Source organism: Astatotilapia calliptera, chromosome 23 (genome assembly GCF_964374335.1).
Source record: "Astatotilapia calliptera chromosome 23, fAstCal68.1, whole genome shotgun sequence".
Classification (NCBI taxonomy): domain Eukaryota; kingdom Metazoa; phylum Chordata; class Actinopteri; order Cichliformes; family Cichlidae; genus Astatotilapia; species Astatotilapia calliptera.
The window spans coordinates 30,798,751-30,818,277 of record NC_137443.1 but is presented as its reverse complement, the minus strand read 5'-3'; the positions used below and the strand labels follow the sequence as shown (position 1 = coordinate 30,818,277).

The 19,527-nt window shown below is 42.3% G+C and overlaps 1 protein-coding gene across 2 annotated transcripts; it reads left to right on the top strand.

Annotated features, from left to right (window-relative positions):
* The first annotated feature begins 2,182 nt into the window (after positions 1-2,182).
* LOC113016666 (OX-2 membrane glycoprotein-like) lies at positions 2,183-19,527 on the top strand. Of its 2 annotated transcripts, XM_080297289.1 has the most exons (7): positions 2,183-2,572; positions 10,973-11,068; positions 15,442-15,780; positions 15,906-16,232; positions 16,390-16,491; positions 16,650-16,703; positions 16,950-19,527. In XM_080297289.1, the coding sequence occupies exons 3-7, from the start codon at positions 15,477-15,479 to the stop codon at positions 16,952-16,954; spliced, it is 792 nt and encodes a 263-aa protein (XP_080153415.1). In that variant the 5' UTR covers positions 2,183-2,572; positions 10,973-11,068; positions 15,442-15,476; the 3' UTR covers positions 16,955-19,527. The 2 variants fall into 2 exon arrangements, with proteins under 2 accessions (XP_080153415.1, XP_026015448.1); XM_026159663.2 differs by lacking the exons at positions 2,183-2,572; positions 10,973-11,068 and adding an exon at positions 15,154-15,371.

Genomic DNA, 19,527 nt, shown 5'->3' with positions numbered 1-19,527 from the left:
AAATATGAGGCAGGAGATAAAGTATACTACAAACGAGTCGACTGTACAGAGTGGAAGGGTCCAGGTGTAGTTATTGGGCAGGATGGAACTGTTGTATTTGTAAGACATGGGGGGACTCTTGTAAGAGTACACCAGTCAAGATTGACTAAAGTGGATTCACGGACTGGAGATAAACAAATATCACACAGTACTACTGATGATGACAACAAAGACGCAGTTGAAAATGATGACACTGACACACCCGATGGGGAACAGAGTATTAGTGAGGAAGAAGACATCACTATTGACAGAGAAACTAACACTACAGAAAACATGTCTGTCACACACACTACAGAAAACATGTCTGTCACACAAACTGCAAATGAGCCCTCTACACCCACTGATCATGTCTCTGCAAATGTAAAGTTAAGATCAGGACAGCTGATTGCTTTTACCAACAGAGACAACGGTGTTCAACACACAGCCAGAGTGCTAGGCAGAGCGGGAAAAGCAAAAGGGCAATACAAAAACTGGTACAATGTGCAATATCTTGAGCATGATGGTAGTGAAGGTGAAAAGAAAGCTGTAGACATGTCACTTGTTGATGGTCTTTGCACTGAAGCTGAAAACAGAGATGCAGATGTACTCATAACAAAAGATATTTCCTTTGATTCTGCTAAGCAGCAGGAGATTGAGAGCTGGCAAAGTAATGGTGTGTTTGATGAAGTGAAAGACCTGGGTCAAAAATGTGTGTCTACTAGATGGGTCTGTACACTCAAAGAAACTACTAATGGTGTTGTCCCAAAGGCTCGACTTGTGGCACGGGGGTTTGAAGAGGTAAATACTAAAGAACTACAGAAAGACTCTCCAACGTGTGCGTCTGAGTCCCTCAGACTGGTGCTAGCTGTGATATGTCAAAACAAGTGGAGAGTAAATTCAATGGACATTAAATCTGCCTTCTTGCAGGGAATGCAACTGTCAAGAGACATCTATCTTCGTCCCCCACCTGAAGCTGGCAAGAACAATGTTCTATGGAAACTGAAAAAGTGTGTTTATGGACTTGCAGATGCTTCACTTTATTGGTACAATAAGGTCAAAGACATTATGCTCAAAACTGGTGGTAAAATATCACAGGTTGATCCTGCAGTGTTCTATTGGCAGAATGAACAATCTGAGGTTACAGGAGTGCTTGCATGTCACGTTGATGATTTCCTTTGGGCTGGTTCAAGTCACTTTGCAACTCATATCATTCCTGTACTGAAATCTACCTTCCTTGTGGGCCGTGAAGAACATGACAGCTTTTCTTATGTTGGTATGGACATTTGTACAGTTAATGATGTAATAGAGGTGCATCAACAACTTTACATTGACAACCTACAACCGGTTCAGCTACAAGCAGCACGGGCTGTACAGAGGGAGGCTCCCTTAAGTGAAACAGAACGTGAGCAACTCAGGTCAAAAATAGGACAGATTTTGTGGGTTGCCAAACAAACAAGGCCTGATGTTATGTTTGACACATGTAGCCTTGGATCTAATATCAAAGATGCAACTGTACAGTCTATTCATGAAGTGAACAAAGTTATCCGTAAACTTAAGGCAGAGAAAGTGACTCTTAAGTTTCAGCACTTGGGTAACAGTGAGGATCTGGCATTGGTTGTTTTCAGTGATGCTTCATTTGGCAACCTTCCTGATGGCGGTACTCAAGGAGGGGCATTAATCGTCCTTATGGGTAAAGGAGGAAAGTTTTGTCCTCTCTTCTGGCAGTCTAAAAAAATCAGGCGCGTGGTCAGAAGTACACTGGCAGGAGAAACTCTTGCCATGTCAGATGGAATAGACAGTGCTGTCTTCCTGGCAACACTTTTTTCTGAGCTTACAACTGGTAACACTGGTCTAAACGCTCTTCCTTTGATCTGTGTAACTGATAATCATTCCTTGTTTGATGCACTCAAGTCTACTAAGCAGGTTACAGAGAAGAGACTGAGGCTAGAAATGAGCAGCATTAAAGAGCTCATACAAGCCAAGAAAATCAGACAGGTTTGTTGGTCAGATTCAAAATCTCAACTTGCTGATTGTCTGACGAAAAAGGGAGTTTCACCTTTAACCCTTCTAAAGGCGCTAGATGAAGGACTCTGGATACTGTAATCCTTTGTCTACAAAGTTGTCTTTGCATTCAAATGTACCATTGTTTATTGTGTGCAATGATAGTATGCTTTAAGTAAAGCTAAGCACTTTTGAAATGTTTTTTTTGTTTATATAAATATATACATATATGTATACAAATGTTTACAGGGGTGTGTATACAAATGTTTACTGGGGTGTGTTTATACTCCTATTTTATTTTTTTTAAGAAAGAGGGAGATTGTTAACTTGTTATTTTCTGTTTTATCGCGAGAGTACGGTTGCCCGCGAAGTGTTGTTGTTGTGGTCCGTATGTAAAATGGCGGAACGAATAAAGCGCTGTGAATGAGAGTACGACGTCGTGTCTTTTGAGTTAACAGGGGAGGGGTGTCAGGAATCTCACTGGAGGCAACAGCGCCATGTGAAGAGAGAGGCTGGCACAGTGGTGTGGCTCTGGATTCCAGGCTGACTACAGGTGAGGTTGTGGGTGTAATAATGTGAATTATTGTTTGCAAGATGTTTTGTTCCACAATAGATTGTGTTGCTGGACGGACGTTTTAGAGTGTCACACAAGTAAGGATGGTTAGGCTGTATGTTGCTATTGTACATGGCAGAGGACCAATCTGAGTCGCATGACTTGTTAATAAAACTTACTACCCCGTTGGGTAGGAAATAGATATTCTGGAGTCTGTCGTGAATGAGACCAGAATATAACATGGTGGCAGCGGAGCGGACAGCGGAGCAAGCTGCACGGCCGGAGTGAACCCCCGAGAGACGCCTGTCGGAGCGGTGAGCAACTAGCGGCTAATCGAGTTAGCACCGCCGCGAGGCATGGAGGGCCTTAAATCGCCGCCGACGCTGGTATTGGACTCCAGTAACCTATCACGGACATGGAAGACCTGGAGGGACGAGTTTATGCTCTATGTGGAGCTGACCATGGACTCAGACGGCGAACAGAAAAAAGTAAGCTTGTTCAGTTATCTCGTTGGTGAGAGCGGCAGGGAGCTGCTAGACACGCTAATGGGCGACACAGCGAGAGATCGGTGGACAGTTAAGGACATTATTGAGAAGTTTGACAATCATTGCAATCCTGTAGTTAATGAAACTGTGGAGCGTTATCGGTTCTTCACGAGAAACCAAGGCGCCAGTGAGACAATTGACAGCTATGTGACGGAGTTAAAGCTGCTGACAAAAACGTGCAATTTTGGAGTAATAAGGGACTCACTGATTCGTGACAGGATTGTATGTGGACTTCACAACCCGAGTCTGAGGGAGAGACTGCTGCGTGAGAAAAACATGACACTGGATGCATGCATACAGCACTGCAGAGCCGCGGAGCTGTCGCGGGAAAACAGCAAAACCATTTCGGGAGCTGCAGTGGAGGAGGTGCATGCTGTGCATGGAGCTGTGCGCCAGAAACGGATCGGCGACGCAGTGGACTGTAAGTTTTGTGGCAGAACACATGAAAAAAAGAAAGAAAAATGTCCAGCATACAGGAAGAAATGTAAAAAGTGTGGCAGAGAAAACCACTTTGCAGTTAAATGCATGGCACGTTCAGAGCAGAAGAGAAGGACGAATGTACACAACGTGACAGCATGTGAGAGTGATGAGTATGAGGACGTTCTCTGTGTTACAGAGGCAGACGCACATGTTTCAACTACAAAGAACACTGACAAAGAGAGAGGCACTCAACTCTTTGCAGGCATGCTGATGGGCAAAGAGATTGTAAATTTTCAGATTGACTGTGGTGCCAGTTGTAATGTAATGCCAATCCACATGCTAAGCCCGAACACACAGTTGGAGGACACACAGACAGTGTTGATGATGTACAACAAAAGTAAGATAAAGCCGTTGGGAAAATGCAAAGTTAAGCTACGTAACCCGAGAAATCAGAAACTGTATCGGTTGGAGTTTCAAGTGGTTGACAAAGACTGTAAAGTACCACTGCTGGGCAAGAGAGCCAGCGAAGCGATGAAACTCATAAAAGTACACTATGAAAACATCTTGAAACTGGACAGCATCGTTACTTCAGAGCACCCAACAGCCAATAAGTGGAACATGGATCAGATTAAAACAGAGTATGCCGATGTCTTCACGGGAGATGGCTGTTTGGAGGGAGAGTTAAGGCTCGAGGTGGATGAAACTGTGAAACCAGTGCAGTTACCAAAACGGCGTGTCCCTATTGCAATGATAAAGCCGTTAAAAAAGGAGCTTCAAGATCTTCAGCGCAGAGGGATCATTACACCAGTAGAATGCAGCACAGACTGGATCAGTGGGATGGTTGTGGTCCAAAAGCAGAGTGGGGACTTAAGAGTGTGCATAGATCCAAAACCCTTAAACAAAGCCCTACAACGGAGCCACTTCCCATTGCCCACCATTGAGGACATTTTGCCAGATTTGTCAAAGGCTAAAGTGTTCTCTGTCTGCGATGTGAAGAGTGGATTCTGGCACGTGAAACTGGAGGAGGAGTCGAGCTACCTGACAACATTTTCGACTCCATTTGGACGCTACAGATGGCTGAGGATGCCAATGGGGATAAGCCCAGCTCCGGAAGTGTTCCAGAGGAAGCTCACACAAGCTTTGGATGGACTGGCAGGGATCTACATCATTGCAGATGATGTGCTGATCACGGGTCAGGGGGACACAGATGCTGGAGCAGTACGTGACCATGACGAGAAGCTGAGACAGTTTTTGACTCGTTGCAGGCAAAAAAACATTAAGTTGAACGCAGACAAGTTCAAACTTAAACAGAAGGAGACCACGTACATTGGACATCAGCTGACATGCAACGGTCTGAAAATAGACCCAGAGAAGGTTAGGGCCATAGAAAAAATGCCCAGACCTACAGACGTGAAGGCAGTACAGAGACTGTTAGGTATGGTGAACTACTTAGCAAAGTTTTGCCCACATCTGTCTGACCATTGCGACTTACTGAGACAACTGACACACAAAGACAGTGAGTGGAACTGGACGACTCGACATGAAGACGCATTCCAGAGACTGAAAGAGACTATAGCAGAGGCTCCAGTCCTGAAATACTACTGCCCAGAGGAAGAGCTGACAGTACAATGTGACGCTTCTGACAAAGGGTTAGGTGCAGCACTCATGCAGACGGGTAAGCCTGTGGCTTTTGCGAGTAGAGCACTTACACGTACAGAGCAGGGTTATGCCCAGATCGAAAAGGAGCTTTTGGCTGTAGTTTTCAGCATGGAGAAGTTCCATCAGTACACATATGGTCGTAAAGTGGTGGTACACAGTGATCACAAACCCTTAGAGACCATTGTAAGAAAACCACTGTTGAGCGCACCCAAACGGTTGCAAAGGATGCTTATGCGCATTCAGAAATATGACATAGATGTGGTGTATGTGCCAGGCAAAGACATGTTATTAGCAGACACGTTGAGCAGGGCATATCTTCCAGAGTGCTCACCACAGGGCTCCATAGAGGAGGAAATAGAGAGCATTAACATGGTCACTCATGCACCCATCTCACCTGACAGACTAAACAGCATAAGGACTGCTACACAAGACGACAAAGCACTACAGATCCTCATAGATACAATTCACAGAGGTTGGCCGACAGACAAAAGAGACACTGACGGTGACATCAGACCATACTTCTCATTCCAGGATGAACTGAGTAGTCAGGATGGACTTGTGTTTAGAGGTGAACGTGTTGTTGTCCCGACTACCATGAGACAGGAGATCATAACTAGACTACACTCGACACACCTAGGTGTAGAAGGTTGTCTAAGGAGAGCCAGAGAGTGTGTATATTGGCCAGGCATGAACGAACAAATTAAGACTTATGTGACTAAGTGTGACATCTGCAGGTCAGTTGACTACAGACAGCAGAAAGAGACTTTGGTTCCACATGAGATCCCGACTAGACCATGGGCTAAGGTGGGCTCAGACCTGTTTATGTTTGACAACAAGGACTACCTTATCACAGTGGACTACTATTCAAACTTCTGGGAAATTGACTATCTCCCGGACACTAAGTCCACCACAGTGATTAGAAAGCTGAAGGCTCACTTTGCCAGACAGGGCATCCCGGACATTGTTGTTTCAGATAATGGACCACAGTATACGTCCGGTGAGTTTCTGAGATTTAGTCGACTGTGGGGTTTCCAGCATAAAACATCTTCGCCAGGTTACCCTCAGAGTAACGGGAAGGCAGAATCAGCAGTAAAGACAGCAAAGAGGCTGCTGCTAAAGGCAAAAATGGCAGGGCAAGACCCGTATCTTGCGATTCTGGACCATCGCAATACACCATCACAAGGCCTGGAGACCAGCCCAGCTCAGAGGCTGCTCAGCAGGAGGACACAGACGCTTTTGCCAACCAGGACGAGCCTGCTAAGGCCAAAAGTCATTCCAGCCCGGCGGGAGTTGGAGAGGAAACAGAAGCGCCAAAAACTGTGCTATGACCGATCAGCACGAGACATGGACTCTTTGAAGCTAGGGGACAGTGTCAGAGTTCAGCCTTTTGACCGCCATTCCACTTGGAGCAGGGGAGTGGTGATTGGGACTGTCGACCCGAGGTCCTATGAGGTTCAGTTGGACTCTGGAAGTGTCCTGAGGAGGAATCGGAGGCACCTGAGACATGCAGGCGTGGTGGATCAGGAAAATGCCATAACGGACACCGGGGCACTGACCAGGTCAGTGACAGCTCCCTCAGACACTCGTGAGCGGCAGATCAAGACTGACGAGGTAACAGGGGGTGTCAGGACAAGGTCAGGCCGCAAAGTGGTTCCACCACTTAGGTACAAAGACTATGTTGCATAATGAGGATTTATTGTTTATTGTTTGAGGGGAAGAGTTGTGTATTCTGTGGATATTGAGGTTCACTACAGCTTACAGAAATGTACATGTTTGAATAAGTGGAATGCTTTTGTATTCTTTGAGTGTTTCATATTGTTTTCACCCTCAGTGAGAAGAAGGACAAATCAAAACAAAAGGACTTCTGTTTTTTCCAAAAAAAAAAAAAAAAAAAAGAGAAGGGATGTAATAATGTGAATTATTGTTTGCAAGATGTTTTGTTCCACAATAGATTGTGTTGCTGGACGGACGTTTTAGAGTGTCACACAAGTAAGGATGGTTAGGCTGTATGTTGCTATTGTACATGGCAGAGGACCAATCTGAGTCGCATGACTTGTTAATAAAACTTACTACCCCGTTGGGTAGGAAATAGATATTCTGGAGTCTGTCGTGAATGAGACCAGAATATAACAGTGGGGGTGGGAGCAGACACTGTGGTGTTGAATCTATTGAAAAACAGATTCAACTCGTTGGCTCTATTCTCACCTCCCTCAGCTCCCCTGCTGTTGGTTGGCCTGAATCCAGTGATGGTCTTCATGCCCCTCCACACCTATCTCATGCTGTTCTGCTGGAGTTTCCACTCCAGCTTCCTCCTGTAATTGTCCTTAGCCTCTCTGATCTTGTCCTTTAGTAACACCTGGATCTTCCTCACCTCCTCTTTGTTGCCCCCTCTGAAAGCCCTCTTCTTGTTGTTGAGGAGGGCTTTGATGTCCTTAGTCACCCACGGCTTGTTATTTGGGTAACAATGAACAGTCTGAGCTGGAACAATGGAGTCGGTGCAGAAAGTTATGTAGTCTGTGATACACTCAGTAAGCCCATTGATGTCCTCGGCGTGAGGCTCACAGAGTGTTTCCCAGTCGATCACCTCGAAACAGCCCTGTAGTTCCGCTATTGCCTCCTCTGACCACCTCCTAACAGTCCTGGTGGTCACAGGTTCCCTCCTCACAATTGGCACATAGCGGGGGGTGAGGTGAATCAGGTTATGATCTGACCTATCAAGTGGGGGGAGGGAGGAGGAGCTGTATGCATCCTTGACGTTAGCATACAGTAAGTCTAAAATTTTCTCTCCCCTGGTGGGACAGTCCACATATTGTTTGAATGTTGGTAGTGTATTGTCCAGTGATACATGGTTGAAGTCACCCGAGATCACAATAAAGGCACTCGGGTGCTGAGTCTGTAACCGAGCTATGGCAGAGTGGATAGTGTCACATGCAGCTGTGGGGTTAGCAGAGGGAGGAACATAAACAGCCACCAAGATGACGTGAGAGAATTCCCAGGGTAAATAATACGGCCTGAGTCCAACAGCACACAGTTCAGTGTCCTGGCAACAAATCCTTTCCTTGATTGTTATGTTGGCAGGGTTACACCACCGGTTGTTAACTAAAACAGCAAGCCCACCTCCTTTCCGCTTACTGCTAGCGATGCTGTCCCTGTCCGCCCGAACAGTGTGGAAGCCTTCCACGGAAGCATTCTCATCGGGAATGTCCTGGTGCAGCCATGATTCGGTGAAACACATCAGGCTACAGTCTCGGTATTCCCTCTGACTCCGTACCAGTGCTGAGAGCTCGTCGATTTTAATTTCCAACGATCGCACATTTCCCATCACGATAGACGGCAGACACGGTTTATACCTCCTCCTCGCTTCGAGCCTCCGCTGTCTCACCGTCACCTTTTTTCTTCTTTTCTGTCCTTGACCTCTGCATCCCCGATGTGTTTTCCTCCAAATTTCAGCTGGTACTTCTGCGGGCCTGGCCAGCGAGCCGGCCGGCATCAGGGCGATCAGCTGATAAGTTGAGTCATGCGCTTTTGTATTGCAATAGCACTTTCAGTTTTGTTTAAAAACTGTTAGGTTGAACGCCAGTGTGTTTCTAGGTAATGCTGATACTGTGTGGTTTGTTCCATGCTGGAAGCCGATCCTGAGTTCAGTATGATTGAAATGGTAAAACAAATAAACCACAAATGCAATATACAGTGGCTTGCAATAGTATTCGGCCCCCTTGAACTTTTCCACATTTTGTCACATTACAGCCACAAACACAAATCAATTTTAATGGTAATTCCACATGAAAGACCAATACAAAGTGGTGTACACATGAGAAGTGGAACAAAAATCATACATGATTCCAAACAATTTTTACAAATGAATAACTGAAAAGTGGTGTGTGCATAATTATTCAGCCCCCTGAGTGAATACTTTGTAGAACCACCTTTATCTGCAATTACAGCTGCCAGTCTTTTAGGGCAGCGGTCCCCAACATTTTTTGCGCCACGGACCGGTTTATGCCCGACAATATTTTCATGGACCGGCCTTTAAGGTGTCGGGGATAAATAAAACAAAATAAAACTAGTACCGAAAAAAAGGAAAATTTATTCATAACACACGTGAAAAGACCAAGGAAAACCGAGTTAACAATTAAACGATAACAAAATAACGCTGAAAACCAATAAAAACCCTGAAAACTATACATTTCACATCTGAGCCTCAACTCTAGCGGCCGGGTACCAAACGACTCACGGACCGGTACCGGTCCGAGGCCCGGGGGTTTGGGACTGCTGTTTTAGGGTATGTCTCTACCAGTCTCTAGCTGGTAGAGACATTGGTCTTTCACGTGGAATTCCAATAAAATTGATTCATGTTTGTGAATGCAATCTGACAAAATGTGGAAAAGTTCACGGGGGCCGAATACTTATGCAAGCCACTGTAGTAATTATTTTGTCATCAAATTCGTAATGTTGGTTAACACCCCCCCCCCCCCCCCCCCCCCCCTCTTCAGGTGCAGTGCGAGTTTTGTCTCAGATGGGCACATTTTGGATGTGCTCAATAAGAGAGCAGCCTGGTCAAGTACTTGTGTAAAAAAATGTGCATAATTTGTTATGAATACTGTTTCTTTTTCAGTTCTTTCTCCCTGTGTTCTGTTGGATCTATAAATGTCAAATATATGTATCTGTAAATATATTCAATAAATATATACTGTAACCATAATGGAGTGAGTTCATTGTCAAAGTTTATATAGTCAGGTGTTCCAATCACTTCAATGGTGACAGCTGTATAACTTAAGTACCTTGGCATGCAGACTGCTTCTACAAACAAGTGCCAAAACATGCTAGCTTTGTTATTATAAACTAGAAGCATGCTCTGATGGGAAGAATTACGTGCCAAACCATGCTACCTTTGTTAATAAGAGCAAGAAGCATAATTCTGATCGGAAGAATTACGTGCCAAAACATGCTACCGTTGTTATTATAAACTAGAAGCATACTCTGACAGGAAGAATTACGTGCCAAACCATGCTACTGTTGTTATTATAAGCTGGAAGCATACTCTGATGGGACGAATTACGTGCCAAACCATGCTACCTTTGTTAATAAGAGCAAGAAGCATAATTCTGACAGGAAGAATTACGTGCCAAAACATGCTACCTTTGTGAATGTGACCTACAAGCACACTTTAATGGGTAAAAAGAAGTGTCAAACCGTACTGGCTTTATGAATATCAGCATACTGTGATGGGCAAAGTTAAGTGGCAAACCGTCATACCCTACTTAAATTTGTGCTGGAATTATTGTTTGGCAGCAGAAATGTGCATAAATTATGTACAGTAGGACATTTTGCCAAAGTAGGGCAGTTTGTCATAAGGCAGCGTAAAATTATCCTACTGTTAGGACGGTTTGCCAAAGTAGGACTGTTTGTCAGGGGACACTGTAAAATTATCCTACGGGTAGGACGTTTTGCCATAGTAGGATGGTTTGTCAGAACACCGGCTCGAAGAGCCATTTCGTTCGCAACCGACCCATCACTAGTAAACACAGCACACTGGTGGGATGTGCAGCATGAGTGCTCTCTGCTCCTCACAGAGAGCTGACTGTGATGATTCCTGAGGTCCAACAGACACCTGATGATGATGGTGATGGTGAAAAACTCTTTCGCACATTTACAGATTGGTGATTTCTGGGTCAGTTTGACTGGGATCTAACATCATTGACATCAGTAAGTCTCAAGTTGATCCATGACTGATGTATCAGTTTTGATCTCTGTCATATTTTGTTTTTTCTCACAGATTCTTCCTCGATCACTGTAATAGCTGCAGTAGTGGTGTTGGTCTTTGTTCCTTTCGTTGCTCCACTGTGCTGCTTGACGAAAAAGACAAGAAGAGGTACCTTTCACATGTGGTTTAATGTGTGTCTTATTGTAATGCATCTCTTTCTATTAACATGATAATGATTTATGACTCCAAGAGCCTAAACCCACATCTATCCAGTAATAGCTGCAGATATTTATTTAAACTACAAATCCTTCTATCACTCAGTGATCTTTAGAGGAGTAAAACAGCAGAAAAATCAACCAATAACATTCATGGGTAAGACTGTTTTCCTCACTCAGTTTAGTTCAGTACATTTTAAATATATTTGGGTTTTTTTGGGGTTTTTTTTTTTATCTGAACAATCAGAGCACCTATGAAGAAGAATAACGACAAGGTGAACAAACACCAAATTACAACAATCCAAAAAACGATCAACGTAAGCGTGTTGCTTACGTCTTGTAAGCAACACGCTGTGGTGAACACACAGCTCACAGCAACACAACTGTTTAATATGAACTTTCTGCCAAGTGAGTTGATCTTAACAAATGCACCAGACACAGAAGCTAAACGCACATAAGCTAAAGGAATGATGTTTTACTGTGAGTGACAGAACTTTTGCACAGCTCTCTGAAGATCCCACTACAGCATTTGAGTCAGTTTGAGCTCTTGACTTTGGGTCATTGCAACACCCCGAGTCCTTTATTTTTTAGACATTTGCTTGGAGATCTGTTAAGGCTTGTTGTGCCTAAACATGACCCAGTTGGGGCTGAGCTTTAGCCACTCTTCCAGATTTCAATTGTTAATTTTTATTTTTTTAATGCTGATATTTCTGACACTTTATACTTTAATACTAGATTTTTTTAAATATTTGTCTGTTTTGTTTTGAATGTCACACTCCAGCGCTCCGTCCTCGCACAGTCACAATAAGGCTACGTCCACACGTACACGGGTATTTTTGAAAACGGAGATTTTCCGTTTTCATTTTAAAAAATAATCCCGTCCACACGTAAACGCAGAAATGAAGGAAAACGCTGCTACGAACATGCCAAAGCAACAGGTGGCGATATATTCCTAACCGTGTAGAAATGTTGGCCAATCAGAAGTCTAGAAGCCTCGGTGGGAAATAGTAAACAAGGATGGGGCATAGAAGCAGAACCGAGTCGTATGTGTGGAGGGACAGCAACTGTGTGTGTATATGTAAGCATTTAAACACTGCAGAGAGTACAATTAACAGTAACAGTATTGTAGAAATTAATTTCACCAAAACAACGTGGCGCACAGTGTGACGTCAAAAAAGGCGCACACCTTTGACACTGCGTTTTCTCCGTTTTTCTCGTCCACACGTAAATGCAAAAACGGAGTTTTCAAAAATATCCACCCTGGCAGGCGTTTTTAGAAATCTCCGTTTTCAGTGACCGAAAACGCCGTTTACGTGTGGAAAAAAAGGTGCAAACGCATAGAAAAATCTGCGTTTTCAAAAATACCCGGGTACGTGTGGACGTAGCCTCAAGCTGTTGAATCCTAAATTGTTTGTTTGTTTGTTTGTTGTTATTGGTTTATTTTCATTGCAAAAGTGTAACCCATTGTGTAACCCATTCAATCAGGAATTATGACAACCTCAATCAGGATTTTTTCTTTAAGTATTTTTATTCATCTTTTCATGCCTAAAGATTGAGGTTGTCATAATTCATGCATGACAGGATGAAATAACAATAATTAAAATGACACATGTCGTACATCTATAGTAACATTAAATGACCAGAGTTGTGATGGAGTGACACATCAGTGTCCAATGTAGTGGTTTATGTGCAAGTACACCATCAACACTGACACAAATACAAGCAAACAGCCTTTGAATAGCTGTTCACTGTAGTGACCTCTATGCATGAAAGGGTTAATGTAATTAACTGTATTTTTAAAAAAAAATGATTTAGTTATTGTCAGGGGGAAATTGTATATAGTGTGATCAGCTTCATGAAATGTGTTCTTTTATTGAACACTAAGCAAATGTCTATGTGACTTTTGACATGAACTCTTGTGTGATAAACAACTAACAGCTTCCTCTTTCTGTAAGAACATGCAGACTTAGAAAAGGGGAACCTCAGCTCTGAGTTCTTAGAATAACTCTGTTATCTTTGTACACACAGACACAAGCTTGTATAAATAAAGAACGCTGACAGTGATACAGCGCGAGTCCGTGAGTGCCTCCTGCAAGGAAGAGCGCTCTGTGACCGTCCTCGCAAGTAAAAGACAACTGCAGTGTTTGTGTTTTCTAACTCAGGTGTCTCAGCTGAAGAACTGCGGGGTGATGTTTAGAAATCCCCTGTCAGTTATATTAGCCTATATTACAGGATTAACTCGAACATGAAGCCGACTACAGACTTAAACATCTAACACTAACATTGTTTTCATATTAACTAAATGATAGCAGATTAAACTGCAGTGGACATACAATCTAAATTAGAATCTGAACTTGTGCTGCTGTTGTTGTTCAGTCCTGTAAATTACTGAACAAGTCCTGATGTCGTCTCTGGTTAAGATGATTGTTTTGGAACAAAGTAAACAGAGACTTTAGAGGATAACTATGCTGCTTCATAGTTATGTGGAGATGGAGGATGTTTTCTCACCTGATACAGTGATATAATGGTAGAGTTACCGAAGCTAATAGGCATCACGTTGGCTCTTTATGTCAAGGCTGTGTGCAGGCAGGCAGTATGGAGGAACCAAACGCAGGACTCATAGAGGCAAACCGTGAAGTCAAAACAGCTTTAATGCTGAACTCAAAAGTAACAGACTGAAAATACAAAAATAACCTTACACAGGCAGGCAAACAGAACACACAGCATAAGATGAGGGTACAGCGTGACGCTGAACACTGGAGGACACACACTATAAATACACAGGCAGGAACATGAGGGAACAAGGAACGGGTGGGAACACAGTCGGGAGAAGTTAGACCTAACAAGACAGAGCAACCGAAACTAAAAATACTGAAATAGGACATGGACCTTCAAAGAAAAACAGGAAATACACAGACTGGACTCAGAGACGCTATACAGACAGAACAGAGGGAACACACGGGCAGACACTAAACAGAGGGAGCACAGAATCAAAACCCTTGGAACTAAAAAGTCTAATAAGAATAAGCTAGAACGCAAGAACATAATAATAGTAAGAAACACAAACCGCTGGGTCAAAAGACCCAGGACCGTGAAACTTTAAATAAAAATACCCTACAACCAAAGGCCTCCTCTGCATTAGACTAATGGGAACTTGATGCAATAGTAACTCTAATTATTAGGCGAAGAAGCATGAAAAGGGAAGAAACACCCACGCTTGCCTGTGGGTGTTAAAGCTTAGTGTTTCTTGTGTAGTCTGTGTCTATATTTACTTTGTTTATCTCTGAGTGTTATGCCCAGAGCACTTTAACTAAAACTTGACCATTTGCAACAGTGATGGCACATGGTCACATTTCTACCGCTGTTTAATAAAGTTGATTAAAAAGCTGTGGCTAAAAACACATAAGAGGGTCAAAGGTTTTAACATCCAGCCTTTTATGTTTAAAATGATACAGAGTGCTATAACAGAGCTTATTCATATTCTATAATAGTAAAACATCTTTATTCTTAATCAAAGATAAATTGAGTCTGCATAAACTGAATGAAACATGAAGTTTGTCAGTCTGTGCAAATATTCACGTTAGAAACAAAATTATAGAAACAGACCCATAATGAACACAAGTGCAGTCATACAGCTCTGCGACACCACAAACACATAGTTGGTTTTCTTCGTTCTCAGATATCTGATATACAACATTGAAATATCTGTTTTAATGCAATAATTAATGAGACTCAGAATGATCCAAAGAGTCTCAGATTAATGTCTGCATATTACAGTACATAATGCTGACTTTAATAATGTGACAAACAGCAAAACCACGGTCATGTGTGTGTGACATCAGGTCACGACCAGGCCATAACTGATGGGATAATTTGTTTGAGGTAATATTTTTTGCTTTTTGGCATTCCTGTTAAAAAGGATGTTTTTTGTAAACTTGTTGAGGATCTGATACAGACTACTGAGAAAGCACAAGGAAGTGATCTGATGCAGATCCCTTCCTTGTGTTAAAAAAAAGAATTGAAGGAGAAGTCAATTGTTTTCGTTCAGTTACTTTTTAACTCAACTGTGAGTGTGCGGTATGTCTGCCCTGATTTCTGTGTAGTTTCAGTGTGCATTTATTCACTTACTACCAACCTTTTACACCTTTTGATATCCAAAAAGGTCTCCTATTCATCTCAAACGTGTTACTTTGCAATAGCGATGGCAGATTGTGTGCTTGTGTATCTACTTTTTGTGTGTGGAGTCTTTCAAACAGGTAAGGAACAGATGCTTCAGTAGCCAGTCTTTCTGTTTGCTGATGACTGATTCATTTTTCTCTGTTAAAGGTGCAGCAGCAGTGATCCAAACACAGCAGACTGTGATGGCAGCAGTGGGAGAAGATGCTGAATTGAGCTGTCAGCTCTTGGAAACTAAAGACGTCCTTCAGGTCACATGGCAGAAAAGTTCAAATGATGTGGAGACAAATGTTGCCACCTACAACAAGTACTTTGGCCAGAGAGTGAATGACGGCTTTACAGATAAAGTTAAGTTTAAACATGCTGGTCTATGGAACTGTTCCATAGTCATCAGGAATGTGACAGAGCAGGATGAAGGATGCTATCGCTGTCTGTTTAACACTTATCCTGAAGGAGCCTTTATTGGTAGACCCTGCCTCCAAGTCTATGGTAAGAACTTTTACCTTCTTCAAATTACAATAGGCTCCAGCAAAAAAGATAACAAATGAAAATTTGTCAGATGTTGATCGCATTTTAAAATCATTTTTCTTAAAGTGTTTGTTGATCCTTCACAGAGCTACACGAACCTGTTGTTGATGTCAGAGAGTCAAACTCTACTGAAGAGTGGGTTGTATCTTGTTCAGCCACTGGTCGACCTGCTCCCACTATAACACTCAGTGTCTCACAACAAGACCTCAACTTCTCACAGTACAACACTGTCAATGTTTCCAACACCAACGCTACATTCACTGTCACCACTACAGCTGTGCTCTCAGGTTCACTTAAACAGAGCACACAGGTGGGATGTGCAGCACGAGTGCTCTCTGCTCCTCACAGAGAGGTGATGGTGACGGTTCCTGAGGTCCAGCAGGTGTATGCTGCTGCTACTGCTGATTATAATGGTGAGAAACTTTTTCAAAGTCACAGATTTATAGAGTGATGCTATCTGAGTCAATTTGGAGCTAATAACAATGACTTCAGTAGGTCTACATTTCACTGTGATCCATGATTGATGTGTCAGTGTTAATCAGTGTCATATTTTTCCTGCTTTTCTCACAGTTTCCTTCTGGATCATTGCATCAGGTGTAGCAGTGGGGCAGATAGTCTTTGCTTGTGTAGCCACTTTCATAGCTGTCCTGCTTAAAAAAAAGACAAGAAGAGGTAACTTTCACTCTTGACTTATTTTGTGTCCTATTTTAATGTGTCTCTTCCTATTAAAACAGAATGCTTTATGACTCTTATATGTGACCTACACTGACACCTGTCTAATATCTGCAAATATTTATTATTTAAAAGTTTGAAATCCTTCTGTCACTCAGGGACCCTGAGAACAACAAATAAAATACCACAAAAATCAGCCAATGACATTATTGGTAAGTCAGTTTGATAAATATCCATTTTCTACATGTTTATTTAATAATTCTTTGGAAGATAAATCGATGTGTCTTTGTGTAAGTATTAATTTTCCTCCCTCGGTTTATTAAATCTGCACCACATAGACACCAATATTGGGAGATGTTTGCTGGGTTCAAATTTGCATGTATGGATTCAGTGTGTGTAGAATCTCTAGATTCGCTGACTCTTTAGTTGACTGAACCCCCAAAATGTTTCTTTCACAGACTGATGACCCCTCCACATCTTTACTTCTCTAAAACTCAGCTTCCATCTAAGGCTCTTTACATACGTTTTATACAGCTCACTGTAAAATGTTTATCTTGTTTTAAGCACTTCAAAAAAATACCAATCTTTTGTTGCTGCTGTCTAAAATGTTCTGCATTATGTTGCTAAAATGAAATAAATTTTTTATAGCAATAAAATATCTAAAATATAATATTTTATACCTTGCCGTTATACCATGTGAGTTACATGCACACTTTAAATGCGTGGCATTTTTTTTTACTGTTAAACTGAATACAGTCTAACAGCAGTTAAATACAGTGCAACAAGGATCACCTAAAACCATCAGCTGTAACTCAGACGTAGACATAAATACATGCCTCAGAGTAACACAGAGTTGGAATGTGAACATGTGTAACTTCTGGTAAAATTATTTTTAAAGATGTACCTGACATATATCCTATATCCCATCCTCTGCTCTGTCTAAAGCTGTAGAAAGATTAAAATAATTTGGCAGAGGACTGATGATGGTGAAAATGATGGTAAAATGATTTCCACTTCACTAATATTCTACTTTGTATTCATGGTGCTAAAATAATTCAGTATACAAAGGAGTTTGTGGTTGACTCAGTGACTATGAGCTGCCAAGGGCCCTGTACTGTGAAGCTAGTTTAACATACCCAGGATATCTTTCAGTAACACAAAGCTGGTCATGAACTTGCTTAGCTAATCAAGGGTTTCCCCTACACGTTCACATGAAAGGGATGGTGTTGGAAACAGTTTAAATCCACCTCAAAAATATGAAGAGGCTACACACATACCACAGACTGAAAGAAACAAAAGAGCTGCAGAAAAAGCGGCGGTGTGAGGTTACGGTCACAGGTACATTTTGGTGAACGTAGCTTTGGCCTTTAGTCTGAACGTAAATAGTGTTTTGGTATCAGTAAAATAGGAGCTTTTCAGAAACTCCTGCCAGCCCATTTATCGCGTAAACATGCAAACAAAATTCCTAAAAAACATCAGTGTGTGTGGACATAGTTTGAGTTTAAGTAAGAGTAAAAGCATAGCAGAGTAATATTTTAAAAGTGAGTTCTTTAAGTGCTTTTGTCAGTATGCCTGGAACAGAGTTACAGTACTACATTAATAAAGTTGAGACTACTTGAAGATAAGATAAAAAAAAAAAAAAAAAAAAGTGACAGAGAGAGATTGAGCTGGAAAGGATGTGCAGCTGGTTAGCGTGGTTAACTATAGGTTCAAGGTTCTTTATTTGTCACATGCATAGTTATACAAGTATAACACACAGTGAAATGTAGCCTGACACGCTCCTCGACATGTGCAAAAATTGGGGGGGGGTGTAGAGGAAGAACATTATATATATATACATGTAGTATGTACACTGGGTGAATGTGCAGTAGTGCAGTAGTAGCAGCAAGCAGGTGAATTCTGTACATTAATATGAATAGACATCTGACATCTGACTATTTTACAGGAGCGATTAACTACAGCGAAAACTGCTCAGTAACAAGGAGTACTGTTAGGAGATAATGAATGAAGCAAGTGGCAGAGCAAGGTAGAGTGAATCAGAGTGTTAATGAATCAGAGAGTGGAGAGAATTAGTAAAGAGGAAGTGAGGGCAGCTATGATGAAGACGAAGAGTGGAAGGCCATTGATCCTGATGACATGCCTTTAACCAGGATCAACCGCAGGTATGGAAGTGTCTAGGACAGACAGCGGTGGACTTTTTAGCCAGACTGAGGATGCCTAAGGAGCGGAAAAGAAGTGTACTGGTATCAGTTTTCAAGAACAAGGGTGATGTGCAGAGCTGTAGTCACTACAGAGGAATAAAGCTGATGAGCCACACCATGAAGATATGGGGAATAGTTGTTGAAGCTAGTTAAGAAGAGAAGTGATGATCAGTAAGGAGTATGACTTTATTCTGAGAAAGAGGAATACAGATGTGACGTTTGCTTTGAGAGTGTTGATAGAGAAGAATATAGAAGGACAGAATGAGTTTCACTGGGTATTTTTGGATCTAGAGAAGTATGTGAGGATGGGCCAGGTCATAAGACATAAGGATGTGAGGCAGTGCTGAAGCGAACGTTTTAGTGACAGGTAGGTTCAGGAAATGAGATTACATCAGTGATCAGCTCTGAGCTCCTTCTTGTTTGCAATGGTGATGTGGCTGACTGATGAGATGAGGCAGAAGTCTATGTGAACTATGATGTTTGCAGATGATACTTTGATCTGTAGTGACAGTAGGGAGCAGATGAAGAGCCTGGAGCAGTGGAGGCATGCATTGTAGAGAAGAGGAATAAAAGAAAGACAAAATACATGTGTGTGAATGAGAGAGAGAGACAGGTGGAAAGGTGAGCATGCGAGGAGTACACAACTGGGGTCAGCCATCAGGAGGACTTGCAGAGTGTTGGTGTGACAGAGGAGGATGCTGGCAATAGACGGAGCTGGAGGGAGATGATCTGCTATGTTAACCTCGAACAGGAGGAACTGTTTTATGCATGACTGTAGTGAAAATATTTTTCATGTTGTTATCTTTTATACTTTTAATAAAGGATATGTACTTAC